At 44.9% G+C, this 26,743-nt stretch overlaps 1 protein-coding gene across 2 annotated transcripts in view; it reads left to right on the top strand.

The window, feature by feature from the left end:
- Positions 1 to 1,496: 1,496 nt before the first annotated feature.
- Positions 1,497 to 26,743, top strand: part of arhgef18b (Rho/Rac guanine nucleotide exchange factor 18b) — a 38,372-nt gene continuing 13,125 nt past the window's right edge. Inside the window, exons 1-16 of one of the 2 annotated variants that reach the window (XM_087835672.1) lie at positions 1,497 to 1,572; positions 5,610 to 5,731; positions 6,006 to 6,628; positions 7,024 to 7,174; positions 8,701 to 8,827; positions 8,932 to 8,986; positions 9,466 to 9,510; positions 9,818 to 9,892; positions 10,408 to 10,516; positions 10,730 to 10,907; positions 20,513 to 20,580; positions 21,883 to 21,928; positions 23,417 to 23,621; positions 24,058 to 24,164; positions 26,104 to 26,244; positions 26,521 to 26,743. The exon at positions 26,521 to 26,743 is cut by the window's right edge and continues 28 nt beyond it. In XM_087835672.1, coding sequence (XP_087691798.1) covers positions 1,497 to 1,572; positions 5,610 to 5,731; positions 6,006 to 6,628; positions 7,024 to 7,174; positions 8,701 to 8,827; positions 8,932 to 8,986; positions 9,466 to 9,510; positions 9,818 to 9,892; positions 10,408 to 10,516; positions 10,730 to 10,907; positions 20,513 to 20,580; positions 21,883 to 21,928; positions 23,417 to 23,621; positions 24,058 to 24,164; positions 26,104 to 26,244; positions 26,521 to 26,743 — 2,351 coding nt within the window. Of the gene's footprint in view, positions 1,573 to 5,609; positions 5,732 to 6,005; positions 6,629 to 7,012; positions 7,175 to 8,700; positions 8,828 to 8,931; positions 8,987 to 9,465; positions 9,511 to 9,817; positions 9,893 to 10,407; positions 10,517 to 10,729; positions 10,908 to 20,512; positions 20,581 to 21,882; positions 21,929 to 23,416; positions 23,622 to 24,057; positions 24,165 to 26,103; positions 26,245 to 26,520 lie in introns of those variants that run through there. The other variant, XM_087835671.1, reaches the window with a different exon arrangement.

Below are 26,743 nucleotides of genomic sequence, written 5' to 3'. Positions count from 1 at the left end.
GATGTTGTTTTTGTGAGTAACAAAGGTTTACTGCCAACAGGTAGCACACTGCTGCGCTGTCACGCTGCTGCAGTGATCAAACTGTACGTGGGGGCCGTTCAGAGCGCGTTCTCCTCAGCTGAGCAGAATGACACAGAAAAAAGGGGAAAGAAAAGAAAGAGGAAGCGGGTTGAGAGACGGCAGCTGTTTTGGCTGCATGCGCTCAGTTTGAGTGCGACGCTCCTGCAGAACAGTCCCATCTGAAGGATTTAAAACATCTGGTTTTTGGGTTTTTCTGCCTTTAATTCACTCTTTTGGCCAACAGGAGGAATTTACACGCTGTCACTTGTGACCATCCATCCAGCGTAAGTGCACTTTGTGTGTTTTTAGTTTTTTATAAACTTTGACAGGTTGTGAGTGGAGGTGGATCAAATGTGATGTGCAGCACATTTCAGTTGTAATACGCTTCGAGCCGTGTCATCTGTGGGAAAGCAGGGAGAGTCTTCCACATGATGTGCACTGACAGTCGTCTGCAGCGACGCTGGTGCAAAGGAAATAGTTGCAAGAAGTGCCAAGCCCCGTGTCTAGCAGCTGCAGCAGACAGCGGTTTGTACAGTACCTCCTGTTTTAGCTCAAATTGACTGCTTTAGCTGTTAGACTTGATCTTTTCTGTGCAGTTTCCCAGAATCGGAGTCTAAGAAAAACCCAGCATGGATCATTACCCTGCACTTTCATTGCGTATGCTTCCTTCTCCTTTTCTGTTTTTGTTTCTCTAAAACAGCTACGTCTGCTAACTGGTCTAAAGCAGGAGGTTTGTACAAGTTAACAAGCCTGGAAGTCAGTATTTGGCATGACTGGACCTTTGTTCTCCGTCACATCCTGTGTCGGGTCTTTGCTGGATTTCTTCTCCCAAGGCCCGAAAGTGCAAAGTGCTTAAATCGGTTCTTGGCTAACGTTCCTGTTCAGGGCTCATCCTTTGAGTTGGCGTCTTCTGCATGCTTGAATGACTCATAGGTCAGTGTTAAGTGGACCAAGAAAGACAGCAAATGCTACGATGACTGGACTGAAAACGAGGGAAAAGCATCCACACAAAAAGAAAAAGCTTTGAAAGAGCTTCAGAAAGTCTGAAGCGTTTCTCACTGCACGCTTTGAATCCAAACACAGAGAAATAAGTGGTGACTGGAGACGTTTGCACAGCGGTATGGATCCATTTTATGAGTAATGTTGAAATAAAACTGCAACTCCGTCCTCCTCCTTACTTTGTCATTCAATCAGCTTCAAATGAATCTAAAAACAAGAGCCCCCCCCCGGGGAAGTCTGAGGGCCCGCTCCCTCACCCCTTTTAAAGAAACCACACTGATATGCTTCTTCACTCTCTCTCTCCACTGGAGGTAACTCTTAGCTCCGAGCCGCTCTCGCTCTTCCTCCCTCCCTCTCTCACCTCCCTCTTCCTCTTGCTGGGTGCCAGAGCTCGAGCGAGCTCCAGTTCCTGCTGGCCTACCCGCTGTGCTGCTCCTATGGCGGACTCTCCTCTTAACAACTCCTGGCCATCCTTCTCCAGACTCTGGATGAAGAGATGGTCCTTCAAGAGAGGTAACTGGTTTTACACTGACTTCATGGTTCAGCCATCGTGGGTGTGTTGGGTGGAGGGGGGGAGGTGACCCAGCATGGGCTGCAGACTGGCTGTGACCCAGAGATGTGTGTTATACCTGCTGCTGCTATTTTAATCGTCTCCTGGCTTCCTTTGGCCATTTTCACACGTTGTTGTTCAGCAGTTTGACCTGGTTGGGGTTTGTGGTGAGTTAGTGCAGCAGATGAGACGTTGGTGCAAAGTTCAGTGAGTCATTTCTCTCTCTGTGCAGTGTCACTATGCATCTTTCAAATTTGAGCATAAATCTGCTGTTACTGAATGTCTGTGTGCTGCAGCGTGCGTGGACAGTTCAGGCTGTGAGTGAAGCGTTGAGTGGGACTTGGTGTGGCACTGCTTTTGTTGCCTTCTTTTAGAGAAAGCATGACTAACAGGTGGAGCTTCGTCGGCAGCTAGTTTCCTGCTTTCTGCACTTTCGTGGTTTTAATGTAATGTTCAGCACACGAGCAGCGTGGAACGTTTCCACTTTCGTCCAAAGTACCCGGGCCGCTCAGCTCTGTGAAAACAGCCGTCGGGCGCATTTGTGATCAAAGAGGCAGCCTGACAGTTGTTTTTGATGTTTGCTTCAACCTCAGATCTAACAGCTCCTGCCTTCACCTCCAGCCTGTCACGCAAACACAGAGACACAGCAGCCCACACTTTGTGTGATTCAAGCACTGGTGACAGATACTAGATGTGTCTCTGTGTCTCAGAGGGAAACCAGGCAGGAGCTGTAAGTTTTATTTCCTATGGTTTGTGTCACTGGGTGATGATGTATCGCCACACTGGTGATGTGTAAGAAAACATCAAGATCACAAAATCAACTGACATAATCACATGAGTTCCTCTTGTGATTAGCTTTGCAGACAAACGAACGACTCTGTGGCGAACACGTGCGATCGTTTCCTCCTCGTCACACCGGCTGCAGCCGTGATGCTTCTGGTTTCTTCTTCCTTTTAATTAGCGGTTGCCATCATTCAGCAGCTCAGCGCAGTTCATTTGACTTAACTCACCGTTACAGCAGCTGAATAATAAACTCCTCTTCAGAGATGGAGTGAAAATGTGTGTTTAGTAAATCACAGATGTAACGCCGTTCATGTTGTTGGTGTTGTTTGTTACAGCCGCTAGTTTTAGTACGTGGAGCCAGACTGCGAAGAAAACAGCTGACAGTGACAAACACGCAAACGCGCTCACCTGAGGACGCGCACGGGCGTTTCGTCTTTGTGTCATGTCGGGGGCGATATGAGAGGCCGACCATAAAAGGCCACAGTGGCGCTGCAAGGCAGCATTAAGCAACCGCAGCAGCGTCTGTACTGGCTGTCTTAAGTTAACACGGGACGCAAACAAATTCTCCTCCCAGTGAGGACACTGCCACCGCCGCAGCCTCAGCCTGTGATTTAGTAATATAGAAAACTGGATCTACAGCGCGTCTGCCTGTGTGTTTATACGACAGCATCCCGGCTGTGCCGCTGAAGCCGCGAGTGGATGCTGCTGGTTTACAGCAGGACTCGATGTCTGCGTTTCATCATAGCGCTCAGCCACTGCAGAGGTCTCAAAGGTGATTCTGAGAGAAAAACACACATCAAGTTAGTGGAGTGCTCTTTGTGTGCGTGTGTGTGTGTGTGTGTGTGTGTGTGTGTGTGTGTGTGTGTGTGTGTGTGTCGCTCTGATGGTTAATGGTAATTTAGAAGGGTTTGTTTTTTTCTGAGTCTAACTGAGCTCAAGATGTCACCAAATCAACACAACACTAAAGAGGAAACACGTGTGATGATAAATAGAAATGAATAAAACTTTTCATTGTAAACAACCCGTCACCAGCGCACAGTAACCAGGATACAACTCAAGTAGGAATAGAAAAAATAAAATGATAATAATTTTATTTATAGGCGCCGTTTTTATAAGCAATCAAAGACCAAAATCATGCAGTTAGAGTCATGCGTAAAATAATAGTTGGTAAACGTAATAAAAAGTCATAAAAAGTCAACAATAACAAAATAGGCAAGCTTTGTGTCTTATCTATATATATATGTGTGTGTATATAGATAGACAGATAGATATGTATCTATCTGTCTATCTCTATCTATCTCTATATCTATCTATCTCTATCTATCTCTATATCTATCTATCTCTATATATCTCTATATCTATCTATCTCTATATATCTCTATATCTATCTATCTCTATCTATCTCTATCTCTATCTATCTCTATATATCTCTATCTCTATCTATCTCTATATCTATCTATCTCTATATATCTCTATATCTATCTATCTCTATATATCTCTATATCTATCTATCTCTATCTATCTCTATCTCTATCTATCTCTATATATCTCTATCTCTATCTATCTCTATATCTATATCTATCTCTATATCTATATCTATCTCTATATCTCTATATCTATATATATCTCTATATCTATATATAGATAGATACCAATATATAGATATATCTATCCCGAGCGCACTAACAGGCCTCATTCATCCATTCACACCCCTTCATTCATACAGGCACGGTTTTCTATGCTTTAGTGTTTTTATCTAACGTTCACACAGCCAATGGATCAGTTTTAGTATCCTGGATATTTGGCCTGCAGACTGGAGCAGCAGGGCTCAAACGACCAACCTTTAGCAGATTATTTGATGACCTGTTGTCAGCAGTGAGCATCTGTGTGATCGAGTTATGTAATGTTTGTCTTTCAGGTTTTACGCTTCCATCATTTAAGTTGATCAATCTTTTTTTTTAATATTAATATTTGTGCTAAAAGACTCGCTGGTGCAATCAGCAGCTAAAAAGCCGGACATCTTCTACATTCAAGAAATTTATCTCTTAGACCGAAAAACAACAATTGCTGTTCATGATGGTTTTCTGCTCTTGCATATATGATGTTGGGTTTTATTTCTACACCAGAAGTGACTGGACTTGTATGACCATCTGAACGAAGTACAAACAGACTCATCAGCTGCATCTCGCCCTGTATTAGCACTGAAAAACATACTGATTGGCTCTGATGTGCCCGTTTTGTGATAAGAGAGGCCCACAGAGAGTGGGCTGGGCAGGAGTTACTCCCACACTGAGCTGAAATCAAACATAAAACAGGCAAAAACATGTCAATAAAATCTCTGTCTTAACTTTCTTGGTTTTAGAGGCTCTGGTAAAATCCTCCAGAGCGCTCTCTGCTCAAACTCAGGAGGCTACACGCAGTAACACTCCTCATGGCTGGACGGGCTGCCGGAGCACAGAGAAAGTTGAAGCACAGCTGTAGCACCGAGCTGTTTGTTGCCATGTCTTTGAAATATTTACTTATCGCTGCATTATTGAGGGGGAATTCCAGTGTTTATATCTACACCTTCTTTTTAACTACATACATCATATCCTCTTTTTCCTTCCTACTGAGTTTACACACATATTACACATATATCATTGGGAAAAGCCCATTTTTACATTGAATGAGGAAAACAGAATAAATCGTGTGGCTGGAGCCCCACCAGTGGACGCGACGCCGTGAAACTCTGACATGTTTGCTCTTATCGTGTCTCGGTAATAAAATGACACACTTTTAGCTCCAGAATAAGATCCAGAAATTCCACGTTTGCCTCCTCTGTCTGTTCCCCTCACGTCACATGAGCGCACTGGTATATTATGATTTATTGCAGGCAAGCCGCTTCTGGGGCTGCTGAAAGCTCAGCAAGGGAATAATCGCCAGCCTCCCAGAAATGACATGGAGACTAATGTTGGCTCACCGAGCAGTTGCCAGTGGTGACGGCGGTTTGTGGCATCATGTGAATCGAGGAATCTGTTTATGCAATGGAAATGCAAAGGAGCTTTGAGCGAGGGGCTGGAGCGGGGCTGCCAGCGGGGCCTTTCTGCCATTATTCACTGCAACTGTTCAAATGCATTCCTCAGGTGTTATACAGCTGATGACGTCTGCCTTTTCTCCTCGTGTCGGTTGTAAATTTGTGTTTATCGAGACTAATAAATGCCAAATGATTTCTTTTTAGCATCAGAGAGCAAGCCCTGCAGTCAGCCCTGTGAGCCTCCCAGTGCAAAAGGATCTTCCTCCTCGTTATCTCCTGCTTCTGTCACTGAGGATGTCTCCTTTGGGTGGACCAGTGATGACCAGGTGAAGCTGAACACTCCTTTCTGAGCGTTACTATTATTTTAGGTTCTCAACAAATGTAATGAAATTTACCAGAATAACAGTGATGCGACGTCCGTTATGGACAAATTCTTCCCTTTTGTCTGACTTGACCTTTAGCAGCAAGTGTCGGTCAGCTGCAGCTTTAACTCGCTCAAAGAATATCTGAACGCTAACATTTTATACAGCAGGCTCCCAAAGTGTGTCAGGACTTCACGTCTGCTGTGTTTGTCTTCGGGTGCCTTTGCGCTCTGTTCAGGACGCGTGTTCGGTGGTGAGCGACTATGACTGCCCCTGCATCGAGGAGAGCAGCAGTGTGGAGGACCTGCAGAGCATCAGCCCCTCTCTCAGGGACTCTGAGTACTTAAAAGATCTGCGGGGAGGTACGCCGACCTCGCAGACGACTGCATCCACAGTGACCGCAGCCCCGGAGAGCGTCGACCTCCAGGAGCCTCTAAACACAAACAGTCCAGCCTTAAACCGACCTGCACACGCTTTTCTGAACACGCACTCCCCACAGTTAAATGCACCGTTCCCGTCCTGCGAACAGCCTACAGAGGAACTTCCTCACAACCTTGTGGTCACTCAGCTCAGTCCTAAGTTGTTGCCAGGTGGGTTCACTGATTGCGAGGACGCTCTCTGTGGAGGCTCTGCAGGAGGGCGGAGCTCGCCAAGTAATTTGATCGGATTGTCGGGATCGATGGAAACGGGATCGATGGAAACGGCATCGACAGCGGCGATGGAGGGAGCAAAGGACCAGTGCTCAATGGATTTTGATGGAGAGCTAGACCTGGACAGCTTTCCTATTCTAATCAGATCCATGTCTACATCTCGGAGGCACAGCTGGGGAGTCCCTCTGTCCCCCATCAACCTGGGGAGGAGGTAAGACGCAGACACGCAGAAACATTTCAGAGGAAGCGTCTCCTGTTACAGTCCAAATCTATTTGACTCATAAGTGATATAATAAAGTTTCTACATAGGAAGAGAAACATCTTGCATCAGTGTTACTCAGCACAGTTGTCACGCTCAAAAACAAAAACACTTTTCCGTCTGTGTTATTTAAGTGAGCTGAACGTTTCCTGTGGTTGGTCTTTCACAGCTTTTTAAATAATGACGGTGAAGCTTCTTTGAGCTGTGAAAATGAAACGTGCACAAAAATACTGACAAAACAGAAAATATACACAAGTCATAGACTCTGTCTCCCACATATATGTGTGTGTATGCACATGCTTGTAATGTAAATCTATTTGCTTTGTGTTCGTTTGCCGTGCTGCCAGACTCAGTCTCGACACCAAGGCCATAGACAGTGACGGAGAGAGAGATGATGATGATGATGAGGAGCGACAGAATAGTCTTTTCCAGTCCACCTACAGCTGCTCGCCATGTCCTGAGGAGGACTCCGGCAGTCCTGATGGCTTCAGCCTGAGGGTAAGCTGCCCAATAATCAGGGTCACTATGGTGGTAATTAAGGCTGCCACGATTAGTCGACTAGTCACGATTACGTCGACTATCAAAATCGTCGACGACTGATTTAATAGTCGACGAGTCGTTTGAAGCTTTGTAAGATCACAAAAGACGCAGGAATAAGTAGCAGGATTTAAGAGTGTAATAACGGACTGAAACAGAAGATGGCAGCACTGCATGTACAAAGATGCCAGCTGCCGTTAAACCCCGAAGAAGAAGAAGCTGTGTCCCAGAATTCATAGCGCAGCCCAGCTCAGTTTCCAACAATGGCAGCAGCTAGTTAGTTTTAATATTACTCTTATTATTCTTTCTGGGTCACAAAATAAACGTTTAACATATTTTCAGGCGAGAATGTAGCTGTGTAAACCTCAAATATCTGCTCAGTTTATCAAGACACCACATATTTTCAAAAGCGCTCCGACGTTTTCGGAGACGTCTGTTACCCACTAGCTCGATAGCTAGCCGGGGGCTAGGCTCACTAGAGCCGTGAGAACACCGGACTCCCGGCAAATCGTCTTCAAACCCACCACCGTCTTTCGCTACTCAGGTTAAACATGATATATAAGTCACTTAGATAACTTAAAAATCTTATTGTTTGTTTTTTTTTAGTATTTTATTTGTTCCTGAGTAAATCGGTTTGGCTGAGATTAAAGTTATAGTTTTTACACAGCTGAATAAACGTCAAGCAGACAGCTGATTATCAGAAGTGTGAGATGCTCGAGAATTTACTCCGGTGTCCTGTTATATTTTAGATAGCAAGGAGTTTATTAAACTTCACCGAAACAATCGGCAAATTTCATTAAAATTTAATAAACAATCATCTTGTATTTATTTTTAGTTAGCACATACCTGAAACACTTAAAGCTGTAAGCTAATGATGGTTATATAAGAGCAGATGCTGCTGGTGCAATAAGCTGTACGTTTTACGTCCAATGGATGATGATCTGATTAGTCGACTATCAAAATAATCGTTTGTGGCAGCCCTAAAGTGGTAATAACTCAAAAGTGGCATCGAGGAACTAAACTTTTTTTTGTTAAAGTAATCCCACAACAAACCAAAAGCAACAATGTCATTTAGTTCCCTCTGAGGACGTCACAGACATGCAGCTCTGCGCTGAACTCGAGCTCAGTGATTTCCTCAAACTGCAGGATGCTGTTCAACTTTCAGAACGAGCAGGTGCATTTCTGTGACACTGCAATGAATGAACACATCAACCAGTGAGCTTCTAATAGTTTTTGGAAAAGACTGGAAGTCACAGAGCACTTTTGGTCTGGGATATATGGACGATAGGAAAACTGTAGGTGACCACAGCTTGGATATTTGATGCTAAACAACAAATTAACTGAACCACAAAGAACTTTCTGACCACATTGACCAAAATAACTGAATGTAAATTGCCGTCTGCATAAGAAATCTATCATATACAGTAAGTGTGTGTGTGCTGCTTGCTGAGGAGTGGATACACGTGCGTTTATTCTTCTTCTGTTAGGACCACGGCGAGCCCGGCAGGCAGCTATACTCCCGCTCAGAGATCCTTGCTACAGACGATTGCTCACGTGCTGCACACATTTCTCGTGTTGTACAGACATCCAAACAGGCTGCCAGGGCAGCAGGAGGTGGGCCGGCTGCTTTAACGCCTGTAGAACAAATTTAAGTTCAGGTTTTATCACCTGAAGGCATGTTTCCTCATAACTGATCAGTTTATCTTTTTCACCTGTAGCTGAGGAATTTGACCCGGAAGAAAACCTGCATTCTACTGAAGGACAGACGCATATGTGAGTACACGTCATAGCTGCTCGTTCTCACCGTGTTCGAGGTGTTTCTGTCGAGTGCAAGTTTAAAGATGTTTGAAAGAAGGAAAGGAAGTGGTTTGATTACATTAACACGTCTTCTAAACTATGTTGAATTGTATTATTGCAGATTTTGAATCCTCTAGTGCAGCAGTGCAAATCCTGCTCTGCAGCTTTAAATGGTGTGCTGCAGCTCTCTCACTCCCACATAAGAGGGGCTTTCCCCTCTCTGCTGACATTTCTGCTCCATGTCATATGTCAGCAACCTTCTCCTCCCACAGTTCCCTCTCCCAGCTCCTTAGATGGCCCCTTTGTGTCTGTGTGTGAGGGGGAGGGTTATTTTATATGTACCCGGGCGGTGTGCGGACACAGCACACGGGGGAGGATTCTTCTCAAAATGAGCACCCAGCTCCTAGAATTGTTCTCCTCTCCTCCACTTAGTCTCAGTGTCTTGTTTGTCTCAGGGTGATGGTACAGAAAGTTCTGCAGGAGCTAAAGAAGTACCACGGGTAAGTAAACAGGAGAGGGAGGTGTGCGTGCTCTCACTGCTGTTGTAGCGGCGTCCCAGTCTATAAAGCACCAGCAGAGCCAGACTGTAGAGCGTGCGTGTGCACACACTGCACTGTAAGTGCAAGCATGTTTTTGCCATGTTTTGCATGTTGATATTGTGCAGTGACACTGCTGTTATCACTGGGAAAACACTCACGGAGTCTAAACCACACTTTGTTTTTGTACAGTTTAAAAACTCGAGCCATGACAAACACGTTTCTCACATTTTTGAATCAAGCCTTTCATTGTCATTGTTGTCATTGACAGAGAGAAGCAGAGAAACAGCAGATCAGACACCAAAGATTCAGGAAGTGTCACTTGGTACGAGTTCCTCTCTAACGAGTAAGTACGGCCCTCATCGTTGTTCCCCTGTGACTGAAGCTGATCGTCTCACATTTGGGATGTTTGTGATGAAATGACTACAGGCACAGCGAGTCCTGGGAGGAGTTTTATTAGCCGTCGGTGACGGGATACAAAACTAAAAGCAGACAAAGTGCTGATACAGTGCAGGCTGCTCTTGGTTCTGCAATAATGTGGTTTGTTTTTATAGAAACCATCAGAAAAACTGTTACTAATCAACAATGTCCTGTTTGCCAGGATGAATTTCTCATGTGTGCTTCAGGGGTTTTTATTCCCTCACTATGTAAAGCACCCTGAGATGACCTGACGCTGCACAAAAAAGTCAATTGAGACTCAACAAAGAGCGTAATGCTTTTAAAGCCAGGGATAGCAGTGGATCATCTGCTTCCATCTCACCCTTTAAAGGCTGAAAGCAGAAGAAAAAGACGCCACAGAGACGCTGTGGTGTCTTTACATTAGCCTGCAGTTTATACTTTACTCTCTTGCTCATCTACCAGGAATGAAGAAGAGGAGGATCGTATAGAGAAGGTGGAAAGAGGCACAAAAGTAAAAAGGACTCTGAGCTCTCTCAGGAACAGGATGACCGGCTCCTTCAATAAAGATAAGGTAATCCTGTGAAGCCCCTACGACTTCATGACGAAATATAAATGTACCTTTTGCACTGAAGTGCACGTTTGGCCTAATGATTGCATTTTAAAGCAGATTGCAATCTCGAATTGTATGTCCTGCCTCAGCCATGAGATTCCATGTTTATTATGTCTGAAGAACACAACATGTGCATGAATAAAACAATCTGCCTCTTTCCTCGTTCCTCTGCAGGGTAAGAACCGCGAAAAAGAGCCTCAGAAAGAGAAGGTGAAGGACAAGGAGCCCAAAGAGAAAATGTGTGGCATTCACAGCAATGGGCATCATTTGGTGCCAGGTTCCTTCTCCAGTTGTGCCACGTGCTCGTTGTGCAGCAAGGCGCTGCAGAAAAAGCATGGCCTGCAGTGCACGAGTGAGTAACGCCACAGCCACAGGTGTACACGCACCCACGCTTCTTCTCAGTCGGACACATATGTGCACAGGTGCTGCGCTCATGCACAAGCTCGCATCTATTTATACTGCATGCACACTCACTCGCCCACTTAGTGGCGCACTCATGCACACATGTAAACAAACCACATGCAACACGAAGAGCTTGTGCTCACTAAACACCCGTTCAGCCTCTTTACACTGACATCTTTGTCAAAGCACAGCAGCTTTTCACCACCCGTCACAGTGACTGTGGCTCCTCTTTGGGCTGTTGAAGACATTTAGCTGAAAATAAGGCGTTCTCCTCCATTGTTAGATGTTAAGATGACACAGCCTGCCCCTTTTCCGCCTCATCATTACTTTACCTCATCAGGTCACCTCTGTGAACTTGTTTGGACAAATTCTTGCAGATGTTTCTGTGAAGCTGCAGCTCGCCTTAGATTTGTTTTTCTAGTTTGCAACATATTTCAGATTTCTGCTTGTACGTGTTGAATGAGCTTGAAGTGAAAAAGCTGAGCCTCGCTTTGTCTCAAGGTAACCAAAGCTTCATGAATCCATTGGTCTGTTACTCTTAAGCCAATCAAGGGCAGCATACAGGCTATAGTCAGAATAATGTTATCGAATGTGTGTTTGCACATTTGGAAGATTATAAATAACTGCAGCAGCTTCTGATGAACTACTTGTACTTGTGCATGGAAGAAGTTTACCAGTGAAGCTCTTTAATAATGGCGGTCGTGTTAGTGGACGTAGACAAGAGTTAAGAACCTTTAGTCTGTATTATTCACATCTGACCATAACGTGTCTGACAAGTAAAACTAGTTTGCATATCAAATGTTAAGCTTCATGTCAGTAAAATGATAGAAAGTCTCTTCTCTTGATAAAGACGATGGCAGCACAGGTTTCAAAACTGCATCTGACCAAAACCACGATGCACAGCGCCACGTTTGGAGAAAATCAAACACAGCATACCAGCACAACCTCACATCATGTGTTGGGCACGGTGGTGGGCAGGGCAATGCTTTCAGCTCGTTTTGCAGCCTTGGGATTGGACACCTTGCACTCACTGAGTCCACTGTGCACTTCTTAGTATACGAAAGTATTCTAGAGGCAAATGTGAGATTGTCTGTCTGACCAAAACTGGGTCACGCAATAGGACAATGATCCCAAGCACAGCAGCAAACGTTACAGCAGAATGACTGAAAAAGAAAAGATTGACGTGTTTCGATGGCACCGTCAAGTCAGGTCAGTTACATTTAGTTTAATTTATACAGCACCAAATCACAACAACAGCCGCAGGGCTCTTTATACTGGAAGGCGAAGACCCTACAATAATACAGATGACCTCTTTGAGCAAGCACTTGGCGACAGTGGGAAGGAAGAACTCCATTTAAACAGGAAGAAATCTCGTTCAGGACTCTAGGAGGGGCAGTGACAGGAATGCTGTGGGCGGACCTTAAGAGCATAAACAAATGCCCACAAGCCTCAGTGAACTGAAGCAATGCTGTAGACCAGCGGTCCCCAACCCCCGGGCCTCGGACCGGTACTGGTCCGTGAGTCGTTTGGTACCGGGCCGCGAGAGTTGAGGCTCAGGTGTGAAATGTATAGTTTTCAGGGTTTTTATCGTTAACTCTGTTTTCCTGGGTCTTTTCACGTGTGTTATGAATAAATCTTCTTTTTTTAGGTACCGGTACTAGTTTTATTTTGTTGTATTTATCCGCGACACCTTAAAGGCCGGTCCGTGAAAATATTGTCGGGCATAAACCGGTCCGTGGTGCAAAAAGGTTGGAGACCGCTGCTGTAAACGCTCGATGGCTCAGCTCTGATACAGCAGTCATTCACACACACATTCATACAAGCACTTTAGCCTCTTTAGCCAACATTCACACACGGCTTCAACATCCAAGGATACTTTAGCATGCAGACTGGAGCAGCTAGAGGTCGAACCACCAACCTTACCATTAGTGGATGACCTGCTCTACACTCCTCCACAGACTGATCATGTCATACTTTTTCATTCCTACTGTAGGTGGTCCTGCGAAAACGTTTTCTCACAACTGTGTTTAAAGCGATGCAGTTAAAGTGGATGGTTCGAGACACACTCTCAGTATTGATGTTACATTTATGTTGTGTGACAGTTTTAAACTCCTCCTGGGTATTTCCTTTCCATCACCGTGACTGATGCTGGCAGTGTGGACTTTTGTCACATGTGTTGACATTATTGTAATCCAGAGGCCGTCTTCTCATAAGCCATGTGGTCTGGCTGTTTCACATCAACAAATAAAGTTTCCAGTAACAAGGAAACAGAAGTGTTCTCAAAGTCATCAGCATTTCTCTTTGCTTTCACTGGCACATGTGGATGGGAGCACTGGGGGGCTTTTAGTCATTCTGTGCTATTGCTTCATTATTTCATGACTATAACCCAATATTTCCTTTCTCCCTCTATTCTGTGGCAGACAAAGGCCATAATACGTCCCGGATATTTATACACCGTGCGGTCTGGCGGTCAGGATGTAATATATGGTTGTTTCTTATTGTTTGCTTATTAAACAGAGCTGCTCTGGTATTCTTCAGCGAGGCTCGGTGTGCCACACATTCAGTGTCTTCCTCTTTGGACTGCCTCTTTTTGACATCAGCAGAAAACAATAAGACATCTTCGTCTTTCAGCTGCTCCCCTTAAGGGTGGATCATCTGCCTCCATCTCACCCTGTCCCTAGCATCATCACAACGACCCTCTACATACCACTGCATCCATGAATCCCCTCTTTTGTCCTCCTTCCTTTTCTTCCTCCCTTCAACATCCTTTGCCCAGCATATCCACATCTAACCTTGTACATCCTGGTCACTCCCAGTGAAAGTCTGAGCATCTTCAACCATGCACTGTCATCTTGTAAACCTTCTCTTTCATTTTGCGGCTATCCTTCTGCCGCAAATCATCCCTAATTCTCGCGGATGAAGCAGGCTCTCATCCACCTGCTCCCCGGTCTCACTACAGATCACATTGTTGCCTGTAAATATCATTTACCAGTGATAGCCTCCATCACTGTGTCAAAGAAGAAGGAAGGGTCTTAGCAGATTGCTGGTGTAATCCTATCCCCACCTTGAACCTGCCTGTAAACCTGCTGTACACCCTGCACCGCCCTCACATCCTTCTTCACGCAGTACCACAGTTCCTCTCTTGCTTTCATAGATCCACAGAAACCACAGTGCAGTTCTTTTTGACTTCTCCATCAGCACTCTCAAAGCAAACATATCTGTAGTGCCCTTTCTCGGCATGAGGACACACTGCTGTTCACTTATCGTCACCTCTCAACAACTCTTTCCCATATCTTCACGGTGTGACTCATCAGCTGTATCCCTCTATAGCTGCCTCAACTCTGTACATCACCCTTGTTCCTGAAAATCAGCACCAGTACACTTTTCCTCCGATGCTCAGGCTCTTTCACTCCCCAAGATTGTGTTAAACAATCTGGATAAAACAATAATAATTATAATAATAATAATAATAATAATGCATCTGTTACATTTCTCCATCCATCAATCATCACTGCTGTTGAATGAAGTCACAAACCCTAGATGCTCGTGTGTTGTTGTTCCGCGGACACAGGCGTGAGAAAACAAGTGAGTGTCCCTTTAATTTGAACTCAGCCCTGTGGGGATTCAGCCTGTGGAATGCGTCGTTTGTATGCCAGAGATTGTTCCCAGTGGAGACACAAACTGGACAAAACCGAGTATGTGGGATACTTGTTGCTGATCTCACTGGCCGGTGTGTTTTATTTAACTTACGGACAGACTACATTTCTCTTCGGATGCAGCTGATTCAGGCAAATCCGAGTCTTCTTGGGGCGGTAAGAAGCGGCTACTGTAGCGATGGTCTCAAGCGGGATCAGGTGGATAACTCCCGTTGTTTCCCTCTGTGGACTTTTCAGTCATCCCTGTCGTTAGCTAAGCCAGCTAAGAGCTAATCAAAGCCAACTAGGAGCTTTTTTCTTTTCCCTCCAGTGTTGACTCGGTGTGATAATAAGGGCAAGACACGTTTACTTTCCCGAGAGTTTAATTTACACTTAGCTGGCCCAAATTAGCTCCCAGCTAGTCTCAGCGTAGTGCTGGCTACTTATTAGCCACGCAGCGCTTAGCGTGCTAGCTCGCGAACAACCTCTCCTTCTCGAAACACAAGGTTAGCTGAAAGCTTGTGTCTTTGTGACGTAAACAAACCCACAACGCCACGAAACTCGTCTGTTTGTTAACTTTAGGTCAAGTTTACGTGGGTTTTTCGGTGACTTTGCTCTGCTGCCGGTTGTAGACTTTGCACGAAGCTCAACAGGTGATTGCTAGCGTTAGCTTCCAAGATAACTTGGTGTGCCTGAAGTCTAATTTACTGGCGTTTCCTCTCGTGTAACGTGTTTCAAACGGAGCGTGTATTCACATGTACAGCAGTAATGTTAGAGCAGTGTTGACCGAGGCTGTCTCCACCTCCATCAGCCTCCTTTATTTGTCTTTGCTCCCTCCTCTTAGCTGACTGAGACCCAGGCAGCTTTTATTCCTTCTTTCTTTTCTTTTTTAAATGTATATTCTTCAGTGTATTAAATGAGATGCTTCCCATTCCTCAGCCGGGCAGGTGATGCCCCTCTGCCAGAGCTTTGCTGGCATCAGGCGATAGGAATGCCCCAGGCTGAGGGGTGACCATTCAGCCTGTCACCTCACTCTTCAGCCTTTCTGTTCTGACTGGGTCACATGGTGCTAATTGTGCTTGGCAGGTCTACCAGTGCATAACAGCCCACTCCACTGACTCTGGGTCTCACCCATGTCTGCCTGTTAGCACAACACTTCTTTATGCATCACTGCCTTTCCTTCAAGCATGCATGGCTCTCTGAATGTTTGCATTTTACACGATTGAAGGTTTGGCTCTCACACTAGTATTCTCCTCCTGTGGACCATTGTTGTCTACTTTTATACTGGTAACCTTTGGCCTAATTAATCTGGAAATGGGGGGGAAAAAGCACCATTACCAAGAAAAAGTAGAATGGTTTGGACCATTATTTCCAGGAGTGTGAACCAGATTAATCTAATAGTTCAAACCCAAGCAAGGTCAAGTGTATGACAATGAAGGCATGGTTGTTGTGCTAATTTATGTTGTGCATTAGATTATTGGTGGTGGACTTTTGGTGGAGGACTGCAGAGATGTTTCACTTCACTTTGTAAACCGCTCCACTTCCCTCCCGTTTCATTAGATGATGTCATTGGGTCGTCTGGCCTCTTTGGACTTTGTCCCAAATGTTTTTGTCGCTAGTGTTTTTGGGGATTAAGAGTAACTTCTTTCTTTTTCTTTTTTTGCATGCATGATTGCACAGGAAGCTTTGTGCTTGAATGTTTTTTTAAAGTGACCTGTTTTCCTCTTTACCTTCAGTCGATCAGCTATTTGCGGTAATAAGGTTTTTCTTTGAACTGAAAATAATGATTGAGGTCACACATGGTTTCACATGGTTCAAAACGATAAGTAGCCTACTTATTGAACTTTACCGTCAAGTTAATTTCCTCTCAAATTGTGACTCTGCACTGTCCAAGTTATTCTGTGGAAGGGTGATATGTTTAACTTCTATTGTAGCTTGCATGGTCTCTCTGTTTTCTCTCGGTTTCCTATCTAGTTGATAGGCATGCATTTAGTTACTGTGGATATCCATGGTTTAATAGCTGTTTGTGTCAACTCTGCAGTGGACCGGGGATTTGTCCTCGGAGTACCCCGACTCACCCTGGGTCAACCGGGAGAGACTCCTACCCCGTGAAAGCCTAGTTGAACAAGCTTTTAAGAGAATTCATACATGGGCAGAAGTTATCTGACAGAGAGGACATGCTTGAAAATAATTTTCATTCACATAAATCGAACGACGTTCACATACAAAGGGTTCTGGTTCTCTAAGTCATGGAACCCAAACCGACTGCCTTAGTGACTTTGAATGCCATGTGTGGGATTCTGGTCATAACAGAGCCACTGGATCCACTCACAGCAAGCGTCTAAAGTCAGTGTTTTTTGTTTAAGTCGTCATTAGTCTGTAAGTGAAGAGTGGATGTGACCTAAAATGAGTTCTTGTGGCCCTCGACAGCAATTGCAGTGCTAGCCTCTATGGTTTAAAGCCTATACTTAGAGCTGTGACAGGGTTATTGCTTTCACATGAATTAACACAACAGCTTCCTGTGTTTTTGCACTTTGTCTTTGGTATGAGTTATATGTATTTTCCACAAACCAGGCTGCACCTTCAATCTGCATCTATCATATAGTAAGGAATAAAGTAAAGACATTTGTGTGTGTGAAGCAGGATCGCAACGAGAGCTTAATATTGACACAAACTCACAGCTGCTTGAATCTGAGCCACCCGAGCACCATCAGGTAGCCATCGAGCACCATCAGGTAGCCAGGCGTTCTTAAATTCTTTCTAAATAGATTCAGAGCCAGCATCAAACTCACAGCTGCTTTAGGATCTAAAATGTGCATCCTTTGTTATTGCATGTTGTAAAACCACCTGCGACGGAAGCTGCAGTTTCACAACCTGACAGCGTTTCTGGGCCGCGTGTGAAAACAGTGTTTACATGATGTGATGTGTGAAATAATGCTTTCCTGGAAGAAACCTCTGTTCTTCTGTTGACCTCTGCCAAATCCAATGCCGGGCATGTGAGATAACACATTTTCTCTAGAAGTGGAGTCGCAGCTCCACAGAAGTGGAGTTTTTTCTTCTCATTTTTTATCAGTTACAGCAGAGAGCAAAGTATCATTTTCACTTCTAGTTCACTGTGACTCACTGAAGTGTGCACTCTGCACCACAAGAAGACTTGTTGTGCGATGGGGTGTCAGCAGATGTTGGGTGTGGTCGTGGTTTTGTTAGGGAGCCGAGTGTCCCGTGGATCAGCGACTGTAACTTCTGACATTTCTCAACAGTATCAGACGTCCAGCTGATGATACGCGATCCCATCCTCTAGGGCTGTGCGATATGACCAAATCTCATATCCTGATATAAGACATCTATCGTCCCGATAACGATATAAATCACAAAAATGTAACATTTTCTGTAAACTCTGTGAATCTCGGGCAGCTCGACTTGCGTGAAGTGTTTCCAGCTGTGCGTCGTGTAGCTGGAGTCGAGTGTTTTAACCGATGCATGAAACGATACATTTTTAGACATAAGTTGTAACGGCGCCGTTTTCTTTGAGTATTTATTACACGGCGTGCTGCGGGGAAAAACCTGTTCTAACGTTTGAGTCTAGGGTTTATTTTTTAGCACCTGGCGTCTTTTTTTTACTTCTCATCCGTAAATAATCTGCTCTTTCTCGTGATTCAGTTTATTTTGAAAAGTCTCAACAGGATCTTGAGCTTTATTGTGAAAGGTTTATGTGGAACATAAACAAGCGGACACGCGATGCTGTTACCGTCGTTGTTGCTAACGACAACACAAAAAAACTGGCGCTTGTCCGTCCGTAGTGTGGTTATATTAAATATAAGAGAAAGAGAGAACTTTAAGAAATGAATAATAACTACAGTGACATCAAACGATGAAAAAATATTGCCGTAAACAGTTTATTTTGCGAAACCACGAAACAAACGATAGCATAAAATGAAACATAGACGTTTTTATATCGTCATCAGACATATATGGTTATATCGAACAGCCCTACCGTCCTCACACCTGAGCTCTGCTTACTTTGATCTTTCTCTGTCACAACCTGTGTGTTCAGCATGTTGCACAGTGTGCTATTGTTAACAAGCTGCAATGATAAGCTCGGTGATATCAGTAAACAGAAAACCTACTGTTCTTGCTTATCTAAGGTTAATCTTTTACTTCTATTGAGTCATAATATTGCAATGATAATGATTTTTTTTTAAACCCCACATAGATATACTTATTAATCCCCTCTGCTTCTCAGTACCTTTCCAAGACAGGAACTGCCGTACTGTATAAGGAAGTGCGGGACACATAAAGGGACGGTGACACAGTGGTGAGCTGTGTGGTAGGAGTCAGAGGTGGGCTCGGAGCCCCCTTTGTGTTTGCAGTGTTGATGGACAGGCTGACAGATCGGTCAAGCAGATGACATTGTGCTCTGTAGTGAGAGTAAGGAGCAGGTGGACGAGAGCTCTGGAAGAAAGAGGAATGAGCCGTGACCGTGGGGCCGGTTGTCTTCATTAAACAATGAATTTGAGCTCGTCTGTCAAACAGCCAGATTAGATTAGATTTTATTTTCTTTTTCATTTTTTAGTTGAATCAGGATGAAAAGTTGGAAATTTCTAGTTTCTTCTGAAGTTCTTTCTTGTCCTTTAGCTGCTAAACAAAGTCTAAAAGGGGAAAATGGGCTTAGATTCAACGCAATCGAAGTGCTTCTAGTTGCTATTCACAGTTTTATGTATATATCTGCTCAATACAGCTCAAAGAGAGGCACAGCGGTGCTGGTTCAGATTATTCAGAAGCCAGTTTCTGTTTTCTTTTCCTTCAGCTGAGCCAGCAATTGTTCATTTATGATGAGAGCGAGCGAGCAGACACAGAGGGGGGGTCGAGAAAAAAGCTAAAAGGCAAAAAGCTGCATGCAGAGCGTTTTCACACACAAACGATCACCTGCCTCACTGCTTCATGCTTTTTCTGGGTAAGAAGATACAGACTTATCATTTGTCTCCATTGTAGCAGCTGTAGTGTGGTACCAGCATTCAGAGGGGGGGGTAAGGACTAGAAACTTTTAGCATTTAGTGGAAGTTGCTGGTACGGCTCACGCCAGCGTCGCCTTTGTCAGCCAGCTACAAAGCCTGATTTCAAACACTCGCCACGCTGCCTGCGTCGGTGTAAATGATGCTTTAGGACGTAAACATCATTAGTGAACGAGTTATTTTACGACGTCACACTTTCTCTTGTGATGCACTTGACGCAGTCAGCTGCAATTAGTTTTTCACCAGTCACAGCGTAGATAAGGTTTTACGCAACCATGTACTTGTCTGTCTTGTTTGTATTGTCGTGGTTTTCCCTGGAAGGGATGGGAACACGCTTTGCATGCTGAAGCATGACTGATTTGTTTGGCTAGCCTTGTCCTCCAGAAAAGGCTTCGGGCGTTTACAGTATGTGTTGTACTGTACGCTGCCAGGTCGCAAGATCTCAGTAATCGCGTACGCGATGGATGATTAGCAGAGAGGTATATACAGTCATGTCATCTAAACATGCAGCAGCAGCTTTGGGTTTAATAAAGACAGAAATATAAACCTGTTACTGAGAAAAAGGAAGCTGCTGGTCCGACGGCGCTCTGACCCTGTGTCTTTATGGGGAAACAAACAGAAGCTACAGCCACTGTTGCACCAGTCCCACCAGTTTTACTTTACAAATACATGCATGAAAACAAACATTGTGATTTGTTTGCATGAGCTGAAAGTGCTTCAGCTTTCTGTTTCTTTGTCTGAATCACAGCTTTGTACTCGTGATGGCGTCGCCTTCAGGAGCTGCTCAAATGTTGTTCTTTTTCATTTCAAACATGCATCATTGCCAAAACTTTGTGGTCTTGTATAAACGTGCTCCTGCAAAGACTAATGATACACTGACTGTAAGTTTCTGCCCTGGTGTTTTTCAGATTGCGCTGTGAACGTTCACAAGAGCTGCAAGTCTCTGCTGGGGGAGTGCACCAGCAGCAAGAATAAGGTAAACACTCGAAACACGGCGAGCAGCCACGATTAGGCCACGCTGCGTTTGATTGCGCTCTACAGGCCTGGACTTTAATGTGATGTTGCACCAAGGAGTTGCATATCACTTCCTGTGTCCTCTTCTTGTGGTTCGATTACCATTCGTGCTTCTGTGCATCGCTGCAGTGATGACACGTAGAAACCTTCAGACGGGATTTGTTTTGTCGAGCATGAGAAATTTGGAGGAATGTTTATGTTAAAATGACTTTTGGATTGATGATGAAACATCAGAATCTGCTGTTTGACCGTGACGGCAGGATTCAGTGTTCACTGTGACAGTGAAGCAGAAGTGTCAGTGATGATGCTGCATGTCATTTCCACATTCAATACGAGGGCTGTCGAAACATTTTGCAACAACCACGCCCATGGACATACCACCGTCTCTTAGTCTAAGGTTGTCCTAGTCTACAAGTCATACTTCTTAAAAATTATTTTTGGGGATTTTTAGCGTTAATTGATTTGATGGAGCGCTGATCAGAAAGCAGGGACAGTGACGTGCACGCAGTGACTCGTGTGGACACGTTTCTGGGTTTTACGCACACAATGTGCTGGACATCTTATTTTAAAGGGCTGTAATGTCCAATTATATCAGGAAGTGGAACAAATATTCTCATTTGGGTGGGTGGCTGTAGCTCAGGTGGCAGAGCGGATCAGCCACTAATTGAACCAGCGGATTGAACCACCAGTGGTTCAATCCCAGGCTGCTCCAGTCTGCATGCCAAATATCCTTGGGCAAGATACTAACCCCATGTTGCTCTCCGAGCAAGCACTTAAGCTTAGAAGTGCTTGTGTGAATGGGTGTGATTGGGTGAATGAATTAGCTGTATAAAGCGCTTTGAGTGCTCGGACAGAGTAGAAAAGCGCTATATAAGAACCAGTCCATTTACCATTTGTTATTTTTATTAAACAAACTAAAGTGAAATATAAGTCAGACTTTATAAATTCCAGTGTTGTACATTTTATGACATTATTTCCTTTTTTTGTCTCATTCAAAAACGTAAGAGTAAGAAGACTGAGAACAAAATAGGAATCGTAAAAAAATCTAAGGTGGTGCTTGAAGCTACTTCATCCCCTCACAGACGCATGAATCCACTTTTCCCGGCTCGTTTGCAGCTCGACTTCTTGTGAATCTGCCTGATATGAACTTGTGAATAAAGACTAACTGTGTGCACTTTTGTATAATTTTATAATCTGACTCTGTTGATTAAAGCACGAGAAACTGGCCTTAAAAATGTCGTCTTTCTTTATTTTCTCCACGCAGAGAGATACGCTACCGAAGACCGGCTCATCAGGATCTCCTAACCTCGGTGAGTCGAGCGCAGATGTGCTGCTCGCACATCCCGCTGACACAGTATCAGTGTAACTATGGGGTTCATCGATGGCTGAGAAGGTGGCTTTAGTCCCTTTATGTCTAATTAGAAAGCTGGTTGCTGCACCAGAGGATTAAAAACATGAACCCTCAACACATCTGATGGTGGACTTGTCCCATTTCTTTCTGGTGTGTGTGTTTGTGTGTCTGTTTCTCTGTGGTGTGTGCGCCTACACACTGAGCATAGCAGGGGGAGATTGGCCTCCAACAGCCGGTAGGCGAAGGTGATGATTAGCCACCGTTGAGAACAGTCAGATTTACTTCCTTTTGTCCAAACTGTGATTTTGAAATGTTGTTTATGTACCGACTTCATATAAAGACAGAGCTGCTGTACTAATGCTGCTGTGAAGTGTTGCACAAGTGTCACCTGTGCATCCTGACCTCATTCATCTTACGCTTTGCGACAGGGCGCCATTGTTGAACAAAAGCTTTTAGAAAGAAAATAAAAGGCTGGGTGAAGCTGCACGTTTTAGTCTTTTTAAAGTCGTTTCTCAAAAGCAAGTGTTAAATCTGAGCACAGCTGAGGCTACAGCCGGGCTAATCACCCGGTGGATGAATATATAAGTGGTTTTGGTCTTTTCGTGGGCTTTGCTGACTATGATACAAATGCATTTGCTTTTATTCATCCTAGGAAAATTCGTCATCGCTAATCGTAACATGCAGCAGGTCCGGCTGCATGCGAGCGAACCCACGGGAGACGTGAGCAGCGGCGGCAGCAGCAGCTTAAGTTAATCTCCTGTAGCAGTTGTTATTGTCTTGTGAACAGCTGGGGGCCTGTCACCCACACCTGGTTTCGCCTCATGTCTTGCCTCCAGCCAATCAGTAGCTTGTGCGGGGGGTCAGGAAGATGAGCAAGAGAGGGAGGAATTGAGGAGGCGTGAAGGATTAGAAAGTGCGAGAAATATCAAAGGGTGTGCGTCTTTCTAGAAGTTACTTCTACTGAGCAGCTCGGGCTTGAAGGGTCTCGTGGGCTGCAGGGTTCGCGCTGTTCTCGGCTCATTGTTTACACTGGTGACCTCGCTCAGTTTGCATTATTGCACTTCTCCTTGACTCACTCATCCGATTTGAAGATTTGCAATGGAGCTGCTGGTTGCTAAAAGATCTTGCCAAACAAAGGGACCCTTCAAAGCGTGCTCCGTGCCCTCCCCATCGTCCTCCGCCTCCTCGTGGGGTCTGTCTGGACGTGTGGGGATGCGAATGTTGATGCACCGCGACATGATCACCTGCAGATTCTTCCGATCCCTGCCGCGATCCTGGCTGAGGAAGCACGGGGGTCGGCTCGGGCAGGACACCAAGAGCTCCTCCTCCGCTCCACTTCGCCGGTCATCTTCTCCTTTCTCTCTCTCCTCTCCTCGTTTGTCCTCATGTTCTTCTTCTGTGTCCTCTAATTGCATCCGATCACCTGTCTCTCGTCTGTCTTTCCCAGCGCTAAAAGACCGGGACAGAGAGTGGGATCAGCCAGGCCCGGCCGCATCTCAGGCCCTGGATGGCCATCGAGGTTCGTTCAGTGGCCCAGGCATGACCATTAGTGCGTTGGGATCTAGCGCTTCGCAATCTGCCCTCGCCACCAGCACTTCCACGGCTGCTACCTCCAGCATTGGCCACAACCTTCATTACAGCAATAGTTCAGCGTGAGTATGGACTTCATATCTATTCATATGTTGCTGCACTGTAGATGTTTGAGGCTCTGCTGTATGTAAATGTCTCATATTTTTAGATTCTCGTCTCTTTAGCTCAAACAATATTTTGCCGTTGCCACCGTAAGATGTTTTTATAGTCAACACTTAAAGGCAGGCTGTCTCTTCTAATATGACGCCCTGTGAAGCTGAGTGTAGACAGCTTGCAGCTGCCTGCTTTTCTGCTGCATGGCTCGGTAACGGGGGGGCAGTGAAAGAGAGAGATGGGCCACAGTAAGTGGAGAAGAAGAAATCAGGAAAGATTTTCTCTACTTTCTTTCATTTATTTGCTACTTTGGATCTTTAAACGCACGTGTTGACTGCTGCTGAGATTAAGTTGTTTCCATTTCACCGTGTACGCCACCTTGCACCTGTGGTTGTCTTCCCTCAGATCCCTCCCTGGGGAGATGGATGAGACGGACACTCCCCGCTCCAAACGCTACAATGAAGACGCGATTTCCCTCGCTCCTTCGACCACCGAGTCCATCATTGTAGAAGGTGAGCAGCTGCCCGAGTGACTGAAATGTGGCTTGAACTGGAATTACTGGAATAACAGTTCCAGTCTCAGTTGGAATCAGTGGGAAATTGTTGACCAGCTTTTCTCAGACTGAGTCTTCTTAGGGCTGCCTGCTCGAGCGACAGCTCACCTTCAGGGCTTTTTTCCCCAAACCCAGAGTGTGTCCTGCTGGTTACGATTTGTGGGTTCAGGAGTGACCTCGACCTGTATTCTAGGCTGGAGACTGACCAGGGTGTCTATTATATGGGCTTATTTATGAAAGGGCTACTGCCGATTAGGGCTGCCACAATTAGTCGACTAGTCACGATTACGTCGACTATCAAAATCGTCGACGACTGATTTAATAGTCGACGCGTCGTTTGAAGCTTTGTAAGATCCCAAAAGACGCAGGAATAAGTAGTAGGATTTAAGAGTGTAATAACGGACTGAAACAGAAGATGGCAGCACTGCACGTACAAGGATGCCAGCTGCCGTTAAACCCCGAAGAAGAAGAAGCTGTGTCCCAGAATTCATAGCGCAGCCCAGCTCAGTTTCCAACAATGGCGGCAGCTAGTTAGTTTTAATGTTACTCTTATTATTCTTTCTGGGTCACAAAATAAACGTTTAACATATTTTCAGGCGAGAATGTAGCTGTGTAAACCTCAAATATCTGCTCAGTTTATCAAGACACCACATATTTTCAAAAGCGCTCCGACGTTTTCGGAGACGTCTGTTACCCACTAGCTCGATAGCTACCCGGGGGCTAGGCTAACTAGAGCCGTGAGAACACCGGACTCCCGGCAAATCGTTTTCAAACCCACCACCGTCTTTCGCTACTCAGGTTAAACATGATATATAAGTCACTTAGATAACTTCAAAATGTTATTGTTTGGCTTTTTTTTAGTATTTTATTTGTTCCTGAGTAAATCGGTTTGGCTGAGATTAAAGTTATAGTTTTTACACAGCTGAATAAACTTCAAGCAGACAGCTGATTATCAGAAGTGTGAGATGCTCGAGAATTTACTCCGGTGTCCTGTTATATTTTAGATAGCAAGGAGTTTATTAAACTTCACCGAAACAATCTGCAAATTTCATTTAAATTTAATAAACTATCATCTTGTCTTTATTTTTAGTTAGCACAGACCTTAAACACTTAAAGCTGTAAGCTAATGATAGTTATATAAGAGCAGATGCTGCTGGTGCAATAAGCTGTACTTTTTACGTCCAATGGATGATGATCTGATTAGTCGACTAATCGCAAAAATAATCGTTTGTGGCAGCCCTACTGCCGATACCCATCTTTATTGTTTTATTCCACACTTTAACAACATATGACAGGGCAGGATGATTGTTTTTCCTCACAGTTGTGTTATCAATACGGAGGATGATCACCTATATTATCTCTGATATTAAGAACAGCACAGCATGCACTGTGCTCATGGATAACTGATGAAAGGGGCGGAAATCTTGAGTCATACGTTGTTGAGGTGGAGTCACACTTTATCGGCTCTTTGAGGAAAGCGACCTTGATGATAACGCGTGACGCGGGTTCGGCATTGCTGGAAGCGACTGTAGTGTGTCTGAACTAGTGTTGCTCGCCTCTGCAGAGTGCGAGCGGGCAGAGGCGAGCAAGTTTCCTGTAGTGAGACACAAAGTTGCTACAGATCGTTTAAAAGATGAAAACAAGGCCGCGCGTCGTCTCGGCCGAGCGGATGATTTTATAAACTGTAAACGTCTCATTTAGGCGACGGGAAATCCTTTAGTTCAGAACGATGAGCTGTTAAACAGGAACCCTGCACAATAACAGTCATTTAGGAATCTTCATTATTTATAAAATTCTGCACATGTTGAGGTCTCATCATGCAATATTCAGAAGTCCTTTTCAAAATAATTATAACCAACAAAGCAGAGCAGCTCTGACGCCTCTGCTGCTCTCCTCAGATGCTCACTATGCAGCTGTGCGGGCCGATCTGGAGTCTGATGCTCAGGATTTGGAGGCAGACTCGTGGAGTTTGGCGGTTGATCAGCAGTATCTCAAAAAGCACACTAAAGAAACGGCGAAGAGACAAGACGTGATATACGGTGAGTGTGATTTCATTGTACGTGAGCCGCCTGTCCCGCGGATCAGTGTGTACAGACGGCGCTTTGAAAGGCACACTGACTGGGCCGTGCACTTTAACTTAATTCGGCGAGACCTGTAAATAAACCTTAATGTGTAAATGTGTGTGTTTAAAAAGCCTAAATGTAACTAGTGTGTCGATGAGGGGAAAACCAGGAGCTTTACGTAACATCCAGCACCTCAGTGCACTGCAATGCACGACACACACACGTGCATTACATGCGTCTGTCGTCCTGTAGAGCTGATGCAGACAGAGATGCATCATGTGAGAACTCTGAAGATCATGCTGCGCGTCTACGTCCGGGAGTTGAAGGAGAACCTCCAGATGGACGCAGGAAGGCTGGACTGTCTGTTTCCCCGCTTGGAAAACCTCCTCGACCTTCACACGAACTTCCTGTCTCGTCTCAAAGAGCGGCGGCGAGAAAGCCTCGTCCCGCCCAGCGACAGGAACTACACCATCAA

Source organism: Neolamprologus brichardi, chromosome 23 (genome assembly GCF_056152115.1).
Source record: "Neolamprologus brichardi isolate AB-2024 chromosome 23, ASM5615211v1, whole genome shotgun sequence".
Classification (NCBI taxonomy): domain Eukaryota; kingdom Metazoa; phylum Chordata; class Actinopteri; order Cichliformes; family Cichlidae; genus Neolamprologus; species Neolamprologus brichardi.
This window is presented reverse-complemented; position numbering and strand designations above follow the sequence as displayed.